Consider the following 23,378-nt stretch of genomic DNA (forward strand, 5'->3'; position numbering starts at 1 on the left):
TGAGCGAGGCGTGGGAGCAACACCGAGGGTTGCGATCCCGTTGCCGGTCCCGGTCCGGTACGGGCGCGACACTGAGGGTTGCAATTCATTGCCGGACACGAAAAAAGACAAAAAGGAAAAAAAAAAAAGACTGAATATTAAGTATGTTCTAGGTTTCCCAAAGATTAAATCTGCAGTCAGTTCATTTAGGTTGTGATTCTAAAAGAATCTTAAATCTATGCTAGGAAAGGCCGGAGGTGCTATTGTGGCAAAGTCTGACTTCTTAGAAACTACTGTCTCAACATGTTTTTCTTTTGAGACGCAATAAAATTCCATATACGGAATAAGACCTAATGCATACAGGGGCCAATGAATCTGGCCCCTGGTGGGAGGTTTCTGATGCTCCTAGTGATGGCATGGAAGCAATTGCCGCTGAGCAGCAATGCTGTCCACTTCTGCTTCCTCATACGCCAAGCAGAGGACAGTCCTCACTAGGATCTAGATTATAAAAAAATATTAAGGGGAGGCTCCTAATCAAAAATAGATTCCTACTGCAATAAAAAAGGGAAGGGGAGGGTTTATGGAAACTGTTCTAAATGGGAAAGAAAACGCAAAAATCCAAAGGTTAACACTATTTTTAGAAACTCCAGAGCTGGCCAGTTAGCTCACTTGGTTAGAGCATAGTCCTGATGACACCAAGGTCAAGGGTTCAGATCTCCCTACCCGCCAACCGCTGGAAAAAAGAAATTTCAGTGGTGCATAAGACTCATGACCTACATTTAGTATGAATAGTAACCATCATACTACCTTCCATCATAGTTCTTAAAAAGGAGGAATGTGTGTTTGTTCAAGATAATGCCTACTAACTAGGGAGATGTGAGGAGTTATTCCAGATTTCTTCATAAGCCTTGAGATGAAAGTTGGGAAAGACAACAATGGGAAAGCCTCCCTGCCAAAGAGAACAGACGAGACAGGGCCAGTCCGTACTCACAGCCCCTTAATCAAACAATAAGTGACCTAAAAGAAGTTTGCCTAGGTCACAGTTAAATCTGATATGCTGGTAAGGGTTAACACAAAGGTTGGGGACAAAAAGTGTAGCTAATCATCATACATACTTGGTAAGAACTAAAATAATAGGAGCAGATGACCTAAACATCAGGTGTACACGAGGGGGATGAATCAGGGTCCTATCACCTTGTGCTGATTCACTGGCCTGCTCCTAAACTAGCTAGGACCAGTTTCTCCAGACAGCAGATATCCTGAAGCAACTTTTCATCCAGGTATGAAGTATACAAGGGGAAAGGAATTAATATTTTTTTAACACCTATTATGTACTAGGAATTTTATGTAAAATATTTTATGTAATCTTCACTTTACTGAAAAAGAAACTGAGTCTTAAAGAATACAGTTTATTTTCCTGACATGACACATCTAATAAATCTCAAGTTTACTTTCCTGATATCATGCAGAACCCCTATGTCTGACTGGCTCCAAAGCCATGCTATTTCTACAACATAATCACTGACACTGATTCACTTGGGTATATTCTGTTCAACAGAACTTTTTCTTGCCCTACAAGATAGGCAATCTTGGCACGTTCTAATTACTTCACTTTGTGGACCTACAGGTTTCTGGACCTTTTCCTTTCTCCTGGATCAAAATAAGCCACTGATTCCCTAGCTCTTGCCTTGACTATAGCTCCCAAGCTTTGCCTGTACTGGCCCATGACAGCTGTACAGCTTACTCCTGCTGCTCAGGAAAAAACCACTGGGACAACATCACAGAAAAGGCACGCATTAACAGTGGGCAAGTGAAAAACATGTAAGAAGCAGAATTCTGTGGGGGTAAGGATTATTAACTCTACCATTCTCTTTCGTGGAAAGGAAGAACACAGAGTCCACATATTGGAATATTTAAAAAATAATTTAAATATTCAGAATTCTTTGTCATTTTGCAGTACCAGCTTTACCTCTCTAATTACATTTTACATAGCAAATATTAAAATCCATCTTCCGGGGCCGGCCCGGTGGGGCACTGCTATAGTGCGCCGCTTGGGAAGCGCGGCGGCGCTCCCGCCCGAGGGTTCGGATCCCACATACAGACCGGTTCCCACTCACTGGCTGAGCGAGGCGCGGGAGCAACACCGAGGGTTGCGATCCCGTTGCCGGTCCCGGTCCGGTACGGGGGCGACACTGAGGGTTGTGATCCGTTGCCGGACACGAAAAAAGACAATAAATAAATAAATAAATAAATAAAATAAAATCCATCTTCCTTCTCATAGTAAATGCAACAGATTGTGGCAATTCACCCTCCACTTAGAACCAGAGAGGCCATGGAATCCTAAAATGAAATGTTTTAGGAAAATAATCTGCAAAATTGATCAATCTTACATGAATTAATAATAATACTGAATGCTCATAGATAATATTTTATTAACCAGGGCCGGCCTGTGGCTCACTCGGGAGAGTGCAGTGCTGATAGCACCAGGGCTACGGGTTCAGATCCCATATAAGGATGGCCAGTTCGCTCACTGGGTGAGCGTGGTGCTGACAACACCAAGTCAAGGGTTAAGATCCCCTTACCAGTCATCTTTAAAAAAAAAAAAAAAAAATTTTTATTAACCAAACTCAAGATTATTATCCTCCAAATAAAAAGTCTAAAATAACTTTCCAAACTTTTTTTCTGACAATCAGAATAATTTCTCAAGTATTTTTTGTTTGTTTGCTTTTTTGAGGAATGTTGTTGTTGACAATAAGTACAATCTAACAGGATTAACATTCCTTTCAGCTGTACTCTGTATCCAAACCTGGTTAATAGCCAGTGATTTAGCAACAGTTCCACACCCCCAACTTAGAAATACATTCCATTCATAAAAAATTTTAGATTTCTTCAAATGGTTAATACCTTACTAAGCAGAATTAAAGAGTTTTATGTCCATGCCTCCCTAATCCTTTCTATTTCACCACTTTGTTCCCATTTAGTACCACATCAGCATCACAAAAAAAAGTTACCCTGGTGTTTTAAGTACAGATTTAAGAGAGTTTTACAAGTTGTAAGACTGTAACTTTTGGTTCAATGCATTCTCTCCCATTTATTAGTGTTAATGTACTCATTAACCCTACTAGTTCTGTGACATTACAATGCTAACACTGTATAAGATACTTAAATAAAAGGTAAAGAAGTCTTCAAAACCCATTAAATAATCATCTGTTCACAAATAATACTTTATGTGGGTGGCACCTTTAGGCCGGGATGTTGTTTTCCTATGGCTTTCTGAATATTCTGCTTTCAAACCAGGCCTTTGCAGGCCCTGAAAATGTGATGGGGAGTATCTATAAAAAAACAGAGAGATGACTCAATTTGTCTGAGCTTTCAATGAGACATCACTGAGGAGAGAACACACATAAATAAATTGGCTGCAGCAGTAAAGTGTTTGGAAAAAGTTACAGAACAGTCTTCTGCTATTACCCACCAAAAAGGAGTAATGAGGATCTCTAGGATAGAAGAACCTCATCAGTCTGGTGAGGGCAAAGTAATAGCAAACAAAAAAAGAGTTAATATACTAAAGTTATTTCAAGATGGAGTACAGGTCTAAACTTAACACCCAGAACCATAAAGCTTCTAGAAGAAAGCCTAGATCTTTTCAATTTTGAAGAAGGCAAAGATTTCCTGGACAGAACACACAATACTAACTGTGAAAGAAAAAATTTCAGTCATCAAAATGTATCATTAAGAAAATGAGTAGACAAACTACAGACTGGGAAAAAATATTCACAACATACATCTGACAACAGACTTGTATGCAGAATAAATAAAGACATACAAACCAACAATAAACAGATAAAAAAAAGGGCAAAAAACTTGAATGGATACTTCTGAAGATATATGAATGGCCAATAAACACATGGAAAGGTGCTCAGAATCTTTATTCATCAGAAAAATGGGAATTAAAAATCACAATGGGGGACGGTTGGTTAGAGGTGGCAGCCTTATAACAACAAAGTCAAGGGTTTGGATCCCCATACCAACCAGCCACTGAAAAACAAAAACAAAAACAAAAAAATACACCACAGTGAAATACCATTTCACATCCACCAAAATGGCTAAAATAAAGACTATAACACCCAATGTCAACAGGGATGTGGAACAACTGGAACTCTCAAACATTGCTGCTGGGAATGTAAAATGGTATGTCCACTCTAAAGAACTGTTTGGCATTTGTTTATAAAGTTAAACACACATTTCCCTTATGATCCAGCAATTCCACCCTTAGGTATCTACCCAAGAGAGATGAAAACATATGTGAGGGTACTTCAGAGTTCATGGGAAGATTTGCATTATCTTTCAATTCTATTTTTCCATGAACTTTCTGAAGTATACACACACACACACACAAATTAACAAGAATGCTCATAGCAGCCTTATTCATAACATCCAGAAACGAAAACAATCCAAATGGACATCAATAGGAAAATAGGGTATACGGTTATGCACAGCAAAAGGATATTTGGTCAACGAAAGGCTGCATATACAACAGTGGTCCCATAAGATTATAATGGAGCCGAAAAATTCCTATTGCCTAGTAATGTTGTAGCCATAATAAGGTTGCAGTGCAATGCATTACTCACATAGGAACAAGAGGCTATACAGTATAGCCTAGGTGTGTAGTAGGTCATATCATCAGGGTTTGCATAAGTACAGTCTATGATGTTCACACAATGACAAAATCACCTAACAGCACATTTCTCAGAAAGTATTCATGTTAAGTGACATATGACTGTACCTGTATAATGGAATATTCATCAGCATTAAAAAAGAATCAATTACTATGAATCTCGAAAACATGATGTTAAGAGATAGAAGCCTTATTCAAAAGAGTACCTACTCCATTCCTATGAATTTCAAGAAACGACAAAAAAACTAATCTACGATGAAAGAAATCAGAAAATGGTTGCTTGGGGTGGGGGTAAGGAGGGGAACTGACCAGGAGGAAAGGACTATGAGAGAACATTTTGAGGTGATGGAAATGTTCTATAGCTTGTTTTATGTAGTGGTCACATAAGTATATATAACTGTCAAAATGCATTGAACTGAACACCGACAAAGTATGTACTGTATTGTATGTTAATTATACTTCAAGTATAAAAATGTTAAGGAGTGAGAATTAATCAAAGTGATAGTTAAGTGATCCAGCATAAAGGTATGCAACTTTTTTATTTTACCTGAATTTTAAAAGCTGTAAAATATTTCAAATATGCTAAAAATATATAGAGAGTGATATAATAAACACCCATGTACACAACCTTATCAAAGTTAACATTCTGGCACATTTGTTTGGTTTTATTTCCTAACAAAAAGCCCCTATGAACCCCTCTCTGGCTCCATTCATCTTCCTCCTGCTCTAGCAGTAATCATATCCTGAATTCAGTGTATCACAAATTGGATATTTTCCTCACATTCAAACCATGGGCCTGAAAAACAAACTGCATTGCAAGAGCATTTTTAGGTAACTCATATTTTAAACGACCATTTTACACTTGTGATTCAATGTGTATATTTCCATTCATCATTCTAAAAGAAGGATGAAACAGTCTAGAAGAATGTGTGACAAAAATATTTTTGTGCCATGTGCAAATGCTAATAGAGACATATATTAAATTTTTGTAAAAGCAATTGATTCCCACTGGGTAAAGGGCAATGGAATATCTATGTATTATTTCTTACAACTGTATGTGAATCTGCAATTATCTAAAAATTAAGTTTAGTTAAAAAATAAAGGTATAAAAAAAAAAAAAAGAAATTGATTCCCCACCTTGTCCAAATACGCCTAACATTTAAATTCCTAAATTCAGTGTGAGTAAACGTGCTTGACAACAATGGCCAACACAAATAAGTATAATATTTATGTAAATAATTTCCTTTCTTCTGATTTTTCACAGTATAAAGAAAGAATTATTTGAAATTTAAGTCCTGGACTTTCATCTTTCTTTGCAATAATCATTAAGTTTGCAAATCTTCCTTGTGAGAATCTTGCCCTCAATTCACTAAAGAACAAAGAAGAAACCTCAAGTTACACTAGAATCAGTAACAAAACTGCAATCTAGATCACTCAATATTTCTCTTTCCTAAGTAATTCCTCTCTGCTTAGAGAAAAAGATCACTTTAATAATGCTGCCTGTGTTGATCTGAAGGAGATTAGTTGCTAGTTATAATCAAAAGTGGAAGAGAAAAAGCTGATTTATCAGCAAATCTACAACATAAAATCTTTTATCTGGCACCTATGTGCATCTTTATCACAACAATAAATGAAATTCACAATAAGCCCTTGCGAATCCTGAGGTTCCATCTGAACCAAAGAAAGATTCAATTATATTTAAAATATTTTTAGTGTTAGAAATCATTTGATGGGGCTGGCCCGTGGCTCACTTGGGAGAATGCGGTGCTGATAACACCAAAGCCAAGGGTTCAAATCCCTATATGGGGATGACCGGTTCGCTCACTTGGGAGAGCGTGGTGCTGACAACACCAAGTCAAGGGTTAAGATCCCCCTACTGATCATCTTTTTAAAAAAAGAAAGAAATCATTTGATTATATTCTAAATCTCTGGCAATCCATACATTTGTATATAGTCAGTTTATAGTAACTACAACTCTCCATTCTCTGATTATCCTGTATTTAGAATTATAAAATATAAGCTGGAAGGGATCTTATTTTTAATAGATAAAAAATGTAGGGCCAGCCCGGTGGCGCACTGCTACAGTGCACCGCTTGGGAGCGCAGCGGTGCTCCCGCCGAGGGTTCGGATCCCACATATAGACCAGTTCCCGCTCACTGGCTGAGCGAGGTGTGGGCGCAACACCGAGGGTTGCGATCCCGTTGCCGGTCCCGGTCCAGTACGGGCACGACACTGAGGGTTGCGATCCATTGCCGGACACGATAAAAGACAAAAAGGAAAAAAAAAAAATGTAAGGCTTGTAATGCTGAAATTATTTTTTCCAAGGTCACACAGAGTTGCTTTGCTATATTCTTTTCCCAATAAAAATTAGGCAATTTCTATAACTACATCCAGAGTGTTGGTGATGCCTGAAGGATCCCAAAGATTTCTTTTCAGACCCAAGCACAATGGAAGGAGATGGGAATATGAGAAATTAAAAGAGAGTGATGGGAGGAAACGGGTAGATGGTAGAAGAATAAGAACAGAATACATCTTTCTCCCAACCACAATCTCCTTAGAGAGAAGCAGAGGAAAAACATGCAAGGAAAACATTTTCCTTGTCAAAATATATACATGAAACTATATACATAAATATGGCTGTCTCAGACTACCTGCCAGATATGGCTGCTAAAAAGCAGCTTGGCAGCATTTAAAATTATTTCATTTCTTTATTTTATTTTATTATTATTTCTTTTTAAAAAGATGACCGGGAAGGGGATCTTAACCCTTGACTTGGTCTTGTCAGCACCACGCTCACCCAGTGAGCAACCGGCCATCCCTATATGGGATCCGAACCCATGGCCTGGGTGTTATCAGCACCACACTGTCCTGAGTGAGCCATGGGCCGGCCCTCATTTCTTTATTTTAGAGTATAAATGCTTTATATCAATCTTGTGAGTACTGTCATTATTCTGTATCCTAAAATTAAATTAATAAGTATAAAAATCAACTCTATTGCACTGTAAATGGGCAAAACAGATCAATATTAAAACATGACTGGTGAGCAGTGGTTTTCAGAAATACACCTTAGTCTTTTTGTTTTTCCACAAAATTTATATTTCCCCAGAGCCAGCTTAATTTTTTCAACCAGTTTTACTTTATGTTCATTATTTTTTAAGTGCATTATTATTCTAGGATGTAATAAATAATCTTTGAAGAGACTTATACAGAATATTCATCCTTTGTACTCTATAATATGGTATATAGTATTAGTGGTTTTCTATAACGTAGACATCCCTTATTGCAATGAAAACAGAACTAACAATTTAAATGCTTTACGGGCCAACAACTACAGCGAAATAAGGAGGCAAATCCAAGATACTCAGTGTTCGGTGAAAAAGATTTTGTTTCTTTTGGGCATAAGCACATTTATTTGTAAAGGAAGATACATCTGGAGAATGCTACTTTGTTAAAACTGGTATTTTCCAAAAGTAAAATAACATAATATATCAAAAATGGAAGAGGTAACAAAAAAAAGTTTGCCTAGAATAATTAAAAAATTAATTTTTATATTATAAAGCAGTTAGCAGATAATGAATAAAATTGTTACAAGAATATTTAAGAAGTCAGTTATAGCATTATTTCTAGTAAAACATTAAATTTATTTTTAAAAATTGCTGGTCCAGAGTCTTGAAAATCGGCTGTTTCATCGAACGTGTTTGCTGGAGTTTGAACCTCACTTGCTTGTTCCCGTCTTTGTCCTTGGGTCATGCCATTCTCTTCCTGTGGAGTACCTCCATCTTCCATCTTCCCCACCTTCCACTCCCATTCCATGTCCCCCACTTCTCTCACTCGACCCAAAACACATTCCTAACATTACTTGCTCCTTTATTCCAATTTATGTGGGCATTCATCTATCACTTGTATGAAATAATCTGGATTAGTTTATGTGCAGTTTATTAGTGTTTATAAACCCAAGTACTTCTCAAAAGGTGGATCTACAGGGCTCATATTTTCTTTCCATTTCTCCCAGAGTGCCAGGTAAAGCGTAAGTATTCAATATGAGTTGATTAATCACATACAGCTTTGTGTCCAACAAGAAAAACCAGAGACAAAGAGTGGGAGACCTTAACTGTAAAACCTCCAGACAGATGCAACAACACAGAATCCAGAGCATAATTTTCCTGAACATTAAGCCAATCATAACAATAAATCTCTTTAGTTTTTAGACTTGCTAGCTTCTTAACCCAAATTGATCCACCAGAGAGGCAGTCTATTATAATGGTTAATACCAAAATCTGTGGAGTCTGATAAATCTGAGTAACTAACCTTGCCTCTATAACCTACGAATGCTGTGACCTTGGACAAATTATGTAATCTTCCAGGTCTCAATTTCTTCATGCTTAAATGGGGATGATGCCACATGACTTACATGGCTATTGAAAGAATAAGTTGTGATAATGCACGTAAAGAGCTTAACAGAGTAAGTACTCAATAATTGTTATTACTATGTCTACTGTTTCAATTTTTTTTTCTTTTTATTTCTTTTAAATAAAGATGACCGGTAAGAGGATCTTAACCCTTGACTCGGTGTTGTCAGCACCACTCTCACCCAAGTGAGCTAACCGGCCATCCCTATACAGGGATCTGAACCTGTGGCCTTGGTGCCATCAGCACCACACTCTCCCAAGTGAGCCACGGGCCAGCCCAACTGTTTCAATTTTTAAACATTTACAATTTAGCTGCAAAAACATTTAAAAATCTATAAGCAAGTTAGCAACCACCACAATCCACATTTCATAGTGTAGTGAGGCTGTCAATCTTGATACACCAGGGATGCACACATGACCCTGGCCTAGATCACAGTCTCCACCACCTTGGTAATAGTGATAGGGCCAAAAGGTAGGCAAAGTAGAGCTAATTATAATCCTTTCCTGAGACTGATATGTGGGTGTTAGAAGAACCACCACCCCCCCTTTTTTATAGGGGTTATTAAGTTAGGGCAATATATTCCTAAAACTGCTGGTGCCATTTTAGCTGACTACACAGAATTAGATTCTCCGCAGCAGGAGATGTTGCAGCCAAGATAATTTGAGCCTTTGGATCCCACTGAACCAAAACCTAGATCTACCCCCAGAGGTCTTAAGAATTACATGAGGCAATACATTCCATTTCTGCCAAATTAGTTTTGGGCTTCTGTAACCAAAATAATTCCTACTTTAAAAAAAACTGTGTATGTCTATTTTGATATATCCAATCCAGCTCTGACTTTAAGACCTATCCTTAAGCTCTATATATTTTTGCTGTCCTAGCCATAAAAATATAATGCATACTTGCAAAGTTCCTTGAAATCCACAGAAAAGTGATGTCCAAAATACCACTGAAATAAATGCTGAAAATAATTTATTATTTTGGCTTTCACTTTACAGCTGTCTATAAGGTTTCTAAATGTCTTAACTAATACGGTGGTTTCTCACTTTATCTCTGATATCTTTTGATGTTTTAGAATGAAGTTTATTATTGCCTAGCATCCATTCTCCTTTCTTCTGGTGATACCACCTTGATTACCCTTTGAGAAACCCCCACTTTCAGTCCATGTGGTTCCAGGGAAGTTGCCCTATTCCCCAGGTCCAAGTACCTGATCTAGGCCTGGCCAATCAGAACATCTGATACCCTTTGGCCATATCATTGGAACATGGATGAATAAGGTTCAGTATTTCTGGTTGGAATGATTGGGAAAGAGATATTACAAAGACATGAGTTTTCTCAAAATAATTTATAGATTTAATATGATTTTAATCAAAATTCCAAAGGATTTAAGTATAATAAAATCACTCCAAATATATCTGGAGAAATAAGTATACCAGACAGTAATTGTCTATTGTTATTTTTCAAATTTTTCTTAACTGGCATAGTCCACTTGAACATACAGTGTTCTAAGCTACAACATACAGTGTGGTATGTTACAAAACATTCAAATACAATATAATGGAAAATCCAGAATCAGATCACAGAATATAAAATATTAAGTATATAAAAAAAGGTACATTTCAAATTAATGAGGAAAGGACAGGTCATTCCTAGGGTGGCATATGTGTAGCATGTGTATTGCACCCCACCTTGGGCGCACTCGTTGCAGACTTCATTAATTAAGCACAGCACTTGTTCCTGCTGAACCCAGATTGGGCTTTGGAATCTTTCCCCACATGGCACTCCAGGCAGCCACCACCAATCTTGTAGAATAAGCATGCAAGAGGACTATTTGACAAATAATGCTGAGACAGTTAACTATTTGGAAAAATTAAGTTAAATCTCTACTGCATATCATATGCCAAAATAAATTCTACATAGATTAAAGAGTTAAACGTAAAAAATGAAACCAAGACTAGAACAAAGCTATTGCAAAAGATATTCTCAGAGAGAAACAGAGAAGTTATGAGATGAGAAATGAGAGTGAGAAAGCGGTGGTCATCATTGTCTTGGTTCCTGACATGTCCAAAGCCCGGCTGCTCAGATCTTCCTGGAGTCCTGGGATGTGCCTGTGTCTTTATAATACCTCCATCCTTTTATCTGAACTAGATTAAATAGATTTCTGTGTTCTGAAACCTGAAGAGCCTTGAATAAGGCATGTGCATTTTCCTTTTCTTTTTTAAATTTTTGGTAGTTAATCTACTCATCTTACTACAAATAAGTAAATCTATACTTTTTCTGAGTCACTTTCAATGAAAAATTAAAGATTCCCATGTTCTAAGTGTGAGGCATTATATTTTATACGCATGACAGATTAATTAAATTGAAAAATCTCTACTCAACTTTCCTCATGTCTCTATCTCATTAAGTTCACTTTTCATAAAGCATTCTAAATAATTTGCAAATTTAAAAACAAAAGGGTCAGAAGACAGCAGAAAGAAAAATGCTGCAGGGCCGACCCTGTGGCGCACTTGGGAGAGTGCGGCGCTCCCGCCGCGGGTTCGGATCCTAATATAGGGATGGCCAGTGAGCTAACTGGCTGAGTGCGGTGCGGGTGTCACCAAGGGTTGTGATCCCCTTACCGGTCACGAAAAAAAAGACAAAAAAAAAAAAAAAGAAAGAAAGAAAAATGCTGCAGAGAAGCCAAAGTAATAAAAATAAATTTGCATTTCACATATTCTTAACTAGATATATGTCAAAGCACTCTAGCAATGGCTTGGGAGCCATAAATAAAACCAAGTTTGAATTCTGTAACTCTTACTCTTTCCAAAAGGCAAATATACTAACACCATTATCACTGGCATATATAAATAACATCCATATATTAAATTATTTCATGAACTTTGTTTTTACAATGAAATCAAACACAAACTTAGGGGCCGGCCCGTGGCTCACTCGGTAGAGTGCGGTGCTGATAACACCAAGGCCCCGGGTTCGGATCCCATATAGGGATGGCCGGTTTGTTCACTGGCTGAGCGTGGTGCTGACAACACCAAGTCAAGGGTTAAGATCCCCTTACCGGTCATCTTAAAAAAAAAAAAAAACAAAAAAACAAACACAAACTTAATGAAAATATAAAATCAGTGCATTTTCCTCAGAAAGACACTTAAAGTAACCAAATTAATTGTATTTCTTTTTTTTTTTTTTTTTTTAAAAGATGACCGGTAAGGGGATCTTAACCCTTGACTTGGTGTTGTCAGCACCACGCTCAGCCAGTTATCGAACCGGCCATCCCTATATGGGATCCGAACCGGGGGCCTTGGTGTTATCAGCACCGTACTCTCCCGAGTGAGCCACGGGCCGGCCCTTAATTGTATTTCTTCAGGCACAAAATATTAAACTCACTGAACACACCATCATTTCTCCAGAGGAATTCAAAAGCTCGTTTCTCTAATCTAGAAAAAAGACCCTTTAAAGGTCATTCTGTGTGAACCCCATAGACAGCAGACAGAGTTACATCACCGAAGTGCTTTACAACAGAGCTGAACGATATGAGTGTAGCACCCTCCAAATTATTTCATTTTTTCACTGGTGACCATTCTTCCATCATTCCTAGACAGAAATCTCAGGGCTAATTCATCATATCCAATCTGTCACCATATCCTGTCATTTCTTCCTTTAAAACTCTAATTCTCGACTTTCCACCCCAATGTCTCTAAGGAATCAAACATCTGTGCAAATAACAGAGAGCCTCCACAAGTGTCAAATCTCTCAGTGCAAAGGCAGCCGGAAGGAGACTGTCTAAGCAGGAAAAGGTCCCCAGTGGATTCAAAGTCCCCTGGCAAGAATCACCTGCTTTAAAGTGTTTCTTTCCTTTTTCTTTTTTTTTTTTTTTTTGGCATCTGGCCAATACAGGGATCGAAGCCTGGACCTTGGTGTTGTCAGCACCACTCTAACCAACTGAACTCTAACCAGCCAGCTAAAGTGTTTCCTGAATTTAATCTTTGTCTGTATTCCCACTGCCACAACCACCATCCCCTCCAAAGGTTATCACCTCTGGTTTGGATTACTTTTCGCTACAACAGCTGCACTTTTTCCTACCTTTGGTCCTTCCTCTTATTGCATCCAGTGCATCCACTACTGCCAACCCAAAATTCTGTTCCCATCATGTCACTTCCTGGCTCAAAAACAGATTGCATCACTTCCCCACCCCTTCTAGCTCTTCAATCTCTCTCTTCTCTGTTGGCCTTTTCTCCTTTCTGTACAAATATTTCCCAATTCTTTCCCATTTAAAACAAACTAAAAAACCACCACAAAAATAAAACCTTCCTTGGACACTTCATTCAATTCTAGTTACCATCTTTGCTTCTTTAATTTGCTGAAAAGCTTTTCAAAAGCTCAGTCTACTCACTGCCTTCTGCTCATCACTTGGCTGAATCGGCTCTTAAGAGACCTCAGTGATCTTGTTCTCTAATTATGAAATCCAATGGACTCCTTTTTAGAGTTCTCGACTTTCTTGGCTTCTGTAGCACCTGAAGCTGCTGATCACCACCTCCTTCTTGAAACTTATTTGACCACCACTGCACTGTTTTCTCCAGATTCTCCTCCTACATCCTAGAACATTCCTTTCCAGATTCTTCCTTCACTTTTTTTTTTTTTTTTTGGTGCCTGGCCTAATTAAATGTAGGGGTTCTGCAGGATTCCATTCTGGTTCTACTTCTCTTTTTAATTTTCACTGCTCTCTCTTGCTGACTTCATCCACACTGATGGCTTCAATTACCACCTCTACCCTGATATTGCACAGATCTTCATCGCATTTTTTTTTTTTATCTCAGTTCTGACATTTCTCTTAACTAAAGATCTATATTCCCAACTGGTTACTGGCCTTTTCCACCAGGATGTCACACAGGTAACTCAAATTCAACATGCCCCAAACTGAACTTTTCTTCACCCCAAAAACTAGTTCCTCCCCTGTTCATTTTGGTTTCATAGTTATCCAGTTTCCTGAGCCAGAAATCCATGAGTTAGCCTCCACTTCTTTCTCTCCCTAAGATCCCAAACATTTAGACCTTTTCTTTCTGTCTTTAATATTTCTCAGCTTCATACTGTCCTATCCAGTCTCACTGTGCTTATGGTGTCACAATAGCCTCCTAAACGCTTTCCTTCACCTCATGTCTTGAGCTTCTACACTCCCTCTCCACTCTCAACTTTCTAAAGCATCACTCCCTTGTTTCAAGCACTTCAGCAGCTCCCCATGCCTAAAACTTTCTGGCAGCACACACACATCAGTAAAAATTTGAGTATACACCCTCAATCTATGAATATTTATTAATGCACATATATTATAAAACATATATAAAATATAGAAATCAAAAAATAATGAGATAAAGATGAAATTAATACACAAACATATTCCTGGTGAGGTCATTTGATCAACAGCTGCTACATGAACTCAATGCACAATATACTCTTAGGGTAAAGTTCTTTTTTTTTTAAAAAAAGATGACCAGTAAGGGGATCTTAACCCTTGACGTGGTGTTGTCAGCACCATGCTCTCCCAATTGAGCTAACTGGCCATCCCTATATAAGGATCCGAACCCGTGGCCTTGGTGTTATCAGCACCATACTCTCCCAAGTGAGCCACGGGCCAGCCCCAGGTAAAGTCCATTATTAACGATAATGTGTGTCTATCCATATTTCAAATAGTATTCTTGACAATTTCATTTTTAAGGCTGACTTCTTGACAGATATAATTACCTCGAAATGTGACAAAGAGCTCCTACTAGAAGGAGAAAGGCCAGCTTTATCCTGTTGATATTGTTTGCCATGTCAGAATTATCTTCAATAGAGCCCCAGGCTCTCCCAAGCCAGGGCGGTGGGGGGCCAAGGGCCTCAGTCACACACCCCCAACACAAGCAACAAGCCCAACGACGACCACTGAGCCGCAGGAAGCACTGCGGGCTCTCCCGAGCTGGGGTGGTAGGGGGCTTCGGGACTTGGTTATGCCCCTCCAACACGAGCAACCAGCCCAGTGATGACCACTGTGCCACCACAGGAAGTGCCTCGAGCTCTCCCGAGCTGGTGCAGTGTGGGGCTGAGGGCCTCGGCCATGCCCGCCCCCTATCCACAGCCAGCCCAGTGATGACCACTGAGCTGCAGCAAGAAGGGTCCCAGCTTCCCAAACTGGGGAGGTGGGAGGCGAGGACTTTTGCCACACACCCCTGACATTTGCACCCAGCCCAGCAATGACTAAGCCACTGCTGGAAGCCCCCGAGTCCCCCCTGTGGGAACGTGGGCGTGCCACAGGCCTCAATCCCAGCCCTCCTCCTTCCTCCTTCTTCCAAAGCCCATTTCCTTCCCTTTCCCTTCTCACCCTCCCTCCCAACTGCTCTTCAACAACATCATAGAATGTAAAAAATTTATATTAATAAAAAAAAAAGAATTATCTTCAGTCTAAGTTTCTTTGTACAACTCTTTAAGCCATTTGTTCATTTTGCAAAGATTAATTTAGGTAAAAGCAGATAATATAAAAATAAAAAATAAAATCCACTCAACCAAGCTCAAGTAAACTGCAGTAAGTTGCAATATAATAGCAGTCAAATTAATAGGATCACCCTTGTCAACTCCTCTGCTTTGCAAAGCTTCCATTCTTCCCTTGGCACATCACCTTGTATGAGGGTACTTCAATAAGTTCATAGAAAGACTGGTATTACCTTTTAATTCTATTTTTCCATGAACTTTTTGAAGTACTCTCGTATATCAAGTGTAGAATGGCACCATCTTATAAGACTAAGTGAGAGATCCAGTGTTATCTCTATATTAAACATTAATAAAGCTCAATTTCTTCTTCTTTTCAAGTTGAAAAAATAAATATAAAACACATTTCGAGACCATTATTCAGGACTGCATACAAGGCCGTGATGACCTGGCCTCTACCCACCTTTCCAGCCTGCTGTCCTGGTACACACTTCCCATACTTTACCATGCTTTACCCTTCTCAACACATCAGCTACTTACCACTTTCTCAACTTCCACATGCTGTCTCCTTTGCAATTTTACCTCCAGTGCCCTGTGCTCTCACCTCTATTAAAGCACTAATCACACCTGCTCTGTTTTACTAGCCTGAAGGACAGGGATTACTCCCAATTTGGAATTCCCAGCATCTATAACAGCTTGTTTACAGTAGGTACTTAACAAAGGTTGACTGACAAAATGAAAAAGGTCCGAATTCCTCTGGCTGGCTTTCAAAGATTTGCATAATCTGGCTCCAATCTATCCATCCAATTTTATTTTCTCCCCCCAAGTCCATGCCAATAAGCCATTCTCCTCACTTCCTATCATATGTCATGCTCATCTTGGCTTTTGCTTAGGCTATCCCCTCAACTTTTTTTTTTTTTTTTGGTCCTCTTTGAGACTGGCCGCACTGCGCTCAGCCAGTGAGCGCTGTGAGCACACCGGTCAACCCTATATAGGATCCGAACCCACCGTGGGAGCGCTGCTGCACTCCCAGCGCCGCACTCTCCCCAGTGCGCCACGGGCTTGGCCCGACTTTTTTTTTTTTTCCTTTTTGTCTTTTTTCGTGACCGGGTAAAGGGATCGCAACCCTCGGTGTCGCGCCGGCACCATGCTCAACCAGTGAGCGGACCGGTCTCTATATGGGATCCGAACCCTCGGAGGGAGCGCCGCCTCGCTCCCAAGCGTTGCACTCTACCGAGTGCGCCACCAGGCCAGCCCGCCATCAGAATTTCAATAGCTGCCCCATCCTAGAGATTACATGGAAAAGCAGCTTGCAGACAGTTGAACAAAGCAAATACTTTTTTTTTTTTTTTTTTTTTTTTGCCAGCTGGCCAGTACAGGGATCAAAACCTGGATCCTGGTGTTATCGGCACCATGCTCTCACCAACTGACCTAACCAGCCAGCCCCCTTCTAGAACTCTTGAAGAGTGAGTACTACACATTTTAACAACTATTTTCTACATGGTAGTTTCCTCTCCCCGGTTTCATTCTAACTTCTTTGATGTCAGGGACCAATTTCAACTTCTTTTGTACACTGATCTCTCGCAGCACACTGCAACAAGATGAGACATAGGAGAAGCTAAAAGATCTGACTGTAGGTATAGAGGAGAAAGCACTAGACTAGGTTTTAGTCCAAGTTTCACACAAATTTGTTAGGTGACCTTAATCATGTCACTTAACCTCTCTGGTTGTTCATTCCTCATCTATAAGATGAAACTTTAAAAATTCCAGGTAAGATATTTCCTCTTGTCTAAAAGAAGCATTAATATTTCTCCCCCCAAAATCAAGAAAAATTCTGAGACCTTCAGTAGCTCGCTTAACTTTAGTGAATCTCAGTTTAATTATGCGCACAACAAAGCTAAACAGCTTCCCTCCTCAAGTAACTATATAAAAGATCAAATGAGAAAATACAGATTAAGGGCCAGCCCGGTGGGAGCGTGGTGGCTCTCCCGCCAAGGGTTCGGATCCCACATACAGACCGGTTCCCGCTCACTGGCTGAGCGAAGTGTGGGCGCAACACCGAGGGTTGCGATCCCGTTGCCGGACACGAAAAAAGACACAAAAAAAGGGGGGAAAAAAAAAAAAAGAAAATACAGATTAAAATGCATAGATAATTTTAAAATCCTGATAAAAATGTAAGGTATTATTATTATTATTATAATAGTATTTAGTGGGAAATGCAAGCAAGCAGCATTATTTGTTGCTGTTCAGTTAGTTAGCATAGTGTGCCAACCTAGCCAAAAACACTGACTGGATCCTTGAACAGTCAGCTCAGAAGAGCAGAGCACTGTTCCATAGCCACAGGCTGTACCTCACCCCTTATGAACAAAGGCTCACAACTGATCACATACAGAAAGGACTACACAGCAGGGAACTATCAGCTGAAGCTGTTATCAGTTGAGATCTAAATTAAAGCCTAGTTATTTTTCCTAAAATTGTTCTTAGAATTTCCATAAACACTCTGTATTAGAATCAATCAACTTCTCATTTTTTCTGGTAATAAGTTAGAGGGCATATTTTAGCATGTATAAAATAATTTGGTTACAAAGACAGCTTCTCATATAAGCATGTCCAATCATTCAAGTAAAACATAAAGAGGCTAAACAAAAAGAAACAAGCACAGAAACCCAAACATCCTAACAATTTAGTTGTTCTTTAAGAGACTGATTAATGAATATATGCCCAAAGTCTCAAAGAAAATATAAAATGTTTTCCTTAGGAGACTCTCAACTTATCCAATATACAGTGAAGAGTGGCAGTGTGGGAATCCAAACCAGCTTAATTTTGCAGCCTAATAATGTCAGCAATATTTGTTATATGTCCCCTGATATACACAAAAAGAGCCATATTATATATGACACTCAAAATGTCAAACCATTCTAGATACAAAAATTATTTTCAATTCTGAAGTTAAATTTCATGCCAGTCTACTTCCTCTGTACAATTAACCATTTCTTTTCAGTAGATTTGACAACAATACTTTTAGAATACTATTTAGGCAATGAAAGATGATTTTCAACAATTCTCCAGTGAGAACTGCTTTAAAAATACTGATCTTTTCTCAAATATGAAACCTTAAGCTGGACAGTTTATACTTCTTCCCTAACCTCCTCCGGAACACTTTTCAATGTGTAGCTTAATTCATGTTTAGTCAATTTCATAGCCTTAAAAATATAAATTCTAGGGCCGGCCTGTGGCTCACTCAGGAGAGTGTGGTGCTGATAACACCAAGGCCACGGGTCGGATCCCATATAGGGATGGCCGGTTGCTCACTGGGTGAGCATGGTGCCGACAACACCAAGTCAAGGGTTAAGATCCCCTTACCGGTCATCTTTTTGGGGAAAAAAAAAAATATATATATATAAATATATATATATATATATATAAATTCTAGGCTGGCTGGTTAGCTCAGCTGGTTAGAGAACAGCCTTATAACACCAAGGTCAAGGGTTCGGATCTCCTTACCACCCAGCCACCAAAAAAAAAAAAAATATATATATATATGTATATGTATATATATACACACACACACATATATATAAATTCTAGAAACCCTATTTCCAGCACAAAGGACACAACAAACTCAACATACAATATCTGATAGTCCCTACACTGGCCAGCTGCCCCCCCCCCAAAATATAAAATCTGATAGGTGATTAGAGTTACCCCTTTTATGCTTACAATTTGCATTACTAATACAAAGGCTATCTAATCTGTATGACTTAATATCAATGCTAACAGCCACTAGTCAAAATGACATATATTTAACGGCAAGTTTTAAGGTTCTGAGTAGTAAGTGTGAAGGAAGAAGAAAAATCAGAGAGACAGGAAACTAAAAGTAAAATTTAAGGACTGGAAAGTTGGCCTATGCAAGAGATGGCAGAAAAACAGGAAAACAAGATTAGAAAAAGTTGTTTGCACCCAAGAAATACAAATACGTTCTTAATCTGTTTATCTAAAACAATTCTTATCATATACAGTATTTCTTTTCAGTTAAATGGAGCCTTGTATTTTAATTTAACAATTTGCTATTCTGAGAATATCTTTGTTTATTCACAGCACACCTTCATGATCCAGTCCTACCTTCCTCATTCAGACTTTTATTCCTATTCACTGCTATATTCCCAGGCCCTAAAAATGCACCCAATACATAAAGTGTCAAATGAACAACAACCTTTTGAGAGAGGTATATTACCAACCTGGTTTTACAGATGAGGAAACTAAAATTTAGCAAGATTAAGTAACTTGCCTAGGAGTTAGAAACCTCTAAAGCCAGAAACAAATCCACATCTGACCACAGTCTTTGCTTGTACTACCCTTACTGGGCAGAATAACTTCTTAATGTCTGCCACTTCTGTGTCTTTACTGGTGGCAGCTGTCTCTTCAATTCAAGCTTCAGCTTGACCATCAGCCTTTTCCTGGGCATCCTCAACCTCTGATTCCTGTTATGAACCTGTTACAACCGCTCCCTCTGTGCTGTGCCCTCTCCAGACATAACAGCATGTTTAGCCCTTTGCTGTATTTACATACATTCTCTCTCTCTCTCTCTCTCTCTCTCTCATCTCATCTCAACTCTAAACCTCCTGAGGGCAGGAATCAGTTATCTTTAAGTGCCTCTGGCACATGATAAGCGTTAAATAAATGTCTGATGAACGAATGAATTACTTCCTACAAATCCCTGATATAAAGGAATTTTTTAGCTCAGTTCCGTAACCATAGACAACCAGACACTATAGCTTGCCTGGCATGAGGGTGGCAAGAGCATGCCTGAAATTCTCTGCCCACACCACAAAAGAGCATCACTGTGCTATGTATGTTAAGGTAGTTTTTCAAGTTTTAAGAAATCTAATAGAAGGACAATACAGCTTGAAACTTTAAGGGCTGAGCATGAAATCTGTCTTTTCAAAGTGGCCTACCTGGATGGGACATCAATTCTCAACTTTAAATAATATCTGACCAATTCAAATTAAATCACTCTTTTCAGTGATTTTGCATATTTTGAGTAGTTTTGTTTTTATACTCCTTGGTTTGAAAATGCAACGTCATAAATCCACCATATTGACTTCTAGACACCTGTAAGGACAAAAACTTCTTGTCTTATACAAAATGGGAAAATAAAGTAGAACCTGTGTCAAGTAAAAAGGCATTCAATAAATATGTTATTATGCTGCCATCTGTAAACCCTCTTTCTAAAAACGCATGTGGCCAAAAACTTATTATATTGTGTAATGATGAATATACTAATTATCCTGATTTGAGCATCACATACTGCACACAGGTATTTTTTTTTTTTTTAAAGATGACCGGTAAGGGGATCTTAACCCTTGACTTGGTGTTGTCAGCACCACGCTCAGCCAGTGAGCGAACCGGCCATCCCTATATGGGATCCGAACCTGGGGCCTTGGTGTTATCAGCACCGCACTCTCCCGAGTGAGCCACAGGCCGGCCCTGCACACAGGTATTGATATCCAACTCTGTACCCCACGGATATGTACAATCAAGTATGTTTCCATTAAAAAAATTAAAAATTAAAAAAAAATTGGTTAATGGACCCAAAGAATGATTATGTTTTGTGAAGATGAATATGCTAATTATCCTGATTTGATCACACATTGTACACAAGTATTGGTAGTCAACTCCGTACCCCACAATTACTTATATTTCAATTAGAAAATATATTTTAAAAAAGGAAAAAAATAAATAAAATAAAAATTGTATTTATAAATATAAAATATATTACTAGAAAAAAGAAATAAAAATGTACAAAATACAAGCTCCAATTTTTTTTATTTAAAAAATAAATAAATAAATAAATAAATAAAAACACATGTGGCCTATTTTAGACTAATGACTACTGGGAAGCATTTATTAGGTGGTTTTCATTTTACTGGTATGAATACCAGGTTCAAACTGTATCTACACAAAAACCGTTTTTTTAAAAAAATGTGGTGTAAAGGATTAACTGTCTGCCTATCACCACTGAGAAATACATAAACCAGTATGGTACTAAATTCAATATTCTGGCTCTAAGAATTTATAACCAAATCCTTAGCTAGACCAATTTCAAAGTACATATTGAGGGTGACTGTTTTTCTTTCTTTTTCCACACACGTGCCCAAACCACAATCTGTAATTTTAGTCCTTAATTTCTGAGCAGCGTCTAGCCCCATCTGTAAGTGGGATATAAATAAGATTAACAAATAGGATATTATAAGGGTGAGACACTGGAATTTCACAACTGGAACACATAAAATCATTTCCTTGTAAACTAATACTTTCCAAATATTTACAAGCAGATTTATTAAAAAGTGAAAATCATTTTGCCAAATTAGACTTCTGGCTTCTCAGTTTCATAATTGGTCCCTCCCCCAACCCCCATCCAAGCCCTTCCCTCCTGTTCTTCCTCTGCCAGGAATACCCTCCTGACTCATCTCTGCCTATGTCCATCACTTCCTTGGAGACCTGGCTCAAGATTCAGTTCCTTGAAAAAGTCCTCCCTGACTAATCCCATTCCCACTTACTACTTTCTAACTTTGCATTCCCTTGGCATTTATATATAGTTTGCACTGTATAATCAAGAATTTGATGTTTTTCCTCCCCATAAGTTGTTTTGCATTTTTCTACCATTTTCATTACTAGAAATCAAGTAAGGACCGTATCTTCTTTTGTATTTTCTTCTACACAGCCAGCAAGAAATGCTTCTCCAATGACTGTATCACCAGTGAAAGAAAGCTGATCGCTCAAAAATTTCTGAAGCAACCGACTTTCATTTACAATTTACAATTTCATCTACAATACTCTTATCACCTCCAACATGCATGAGTCCTTACAGGAGATGAGATTTAATTTTGCCTTAGTTCCATCAATTCATCATAAAAGATTCAATTTACAGATCGATCACATATATACTTAAGGTAAAGAATAATCCTGGCTATTCAAACATATCTTGTGATTTAACATTTCGAGTTTCTTATAAAAAGCCTAATAGTCTGGAATCAGCACGCCTATGAGTAGGTAGGAAGCTGGCACCAGTCTCTTGCAAAAGGGGCAAAACTCTACTTGGCAGTAAACGTTCAAACACGTGAGCCTCCACTGTTAAACAAGGCTCATTTAACCACACAAACTTGCTGTTTCAGCTTTCTGGCTTCAGTGAAATGCTATGATCTCCTTTGGTTATTGTTGAGAACCAATGATGGGTTAAATTCCCATAAATTAACCAGCATTTTGGTGGCTTGCCCAAGCATAACACTGGCATCGGTGAGGTTGGATTTTTTTTTTTTTTTAATAGACCCGCCCGCCCCAGGGAGCCAGAGGTAAGCGAGGAAAGCGCCAACCCGGCAGTTCTCGCAGGCAAACGGAGACCTACAGAACTCGAGCCGATCGCTCTCCCTCTAGTTCTTAGTGTCAGCTTATCGGGGGGGGGGGGGGGGGGGGGCATTCGCGGCTGCTTTTTGCTAAATCTCAGCCGAGTCTTCCTTAGCGGCTGCAAACCACACTTCGGGGACTGCCCAACTTTTCCTGCAAGGAGCATCAGTTTTTCCATACTCAGAACCCCAGAAAACGGGGTTTAGGGGGAGGGAACGGACTCGCCCCGCAAAGGGGGCAGGATGGCAGAAACAAAGTGAGCACCCGCGAGCCCAGGCCGCCGCCGCCCGCCCGGCCCCGCTCACCCTCCAGCAGCACCTCCTTGCCCGCGCGCTTCAGCGCCTGCACGGCCTGGTCGTGGGTGGCCTGGCGCAGGTCGGTGCCGTTCACCGACAGGATGGCGTCGCCCAGCCGCAGCGCCCGGCCCTGGCCCGCCGCCAGCCCCGGGGCGATT

General features: G+C 39.2%; 1 protein-coding gene across 1 annotated transcript in view; it reads right to left on the bottom strand.

Moving 5' to 3' along the window:
- The window catches only part of LOC103586443 (beta-2-syntrophin-like), a 53,627-nt gene that overhangs the window by 29,791 nt on the left and 458 nt on the right, over positions 1-23,378 (bottom strand). Inside the window, exon 2 of the mRNA XM_008567729.1 lies at positions 23,230-23,376. Coding sequence (XP_008565951.1) covers positions 23,230-23,376 — 147 coding nt within the window. The remainder of the gene's footprint in view (positions 1-23,229; positions 23,377-23,378) is intronic.

The sequence above is a fragment of the Galeopterus variegatus genome, unplaced genomic scaffold (assembly GCF_000696425.1).
Source record: "Galeopterus variegatus unplaced genomic scaffold, G_variegatus-3.0.2 Scaffold18, whole genome shotgun sequence".
Taxonomy (NCBI): Eukaryota; Metazoa; Chordata; class Mammalia; order Dermoptera; family Cynocephalidae; genus Galeopterus; species Galeopterus variegatus.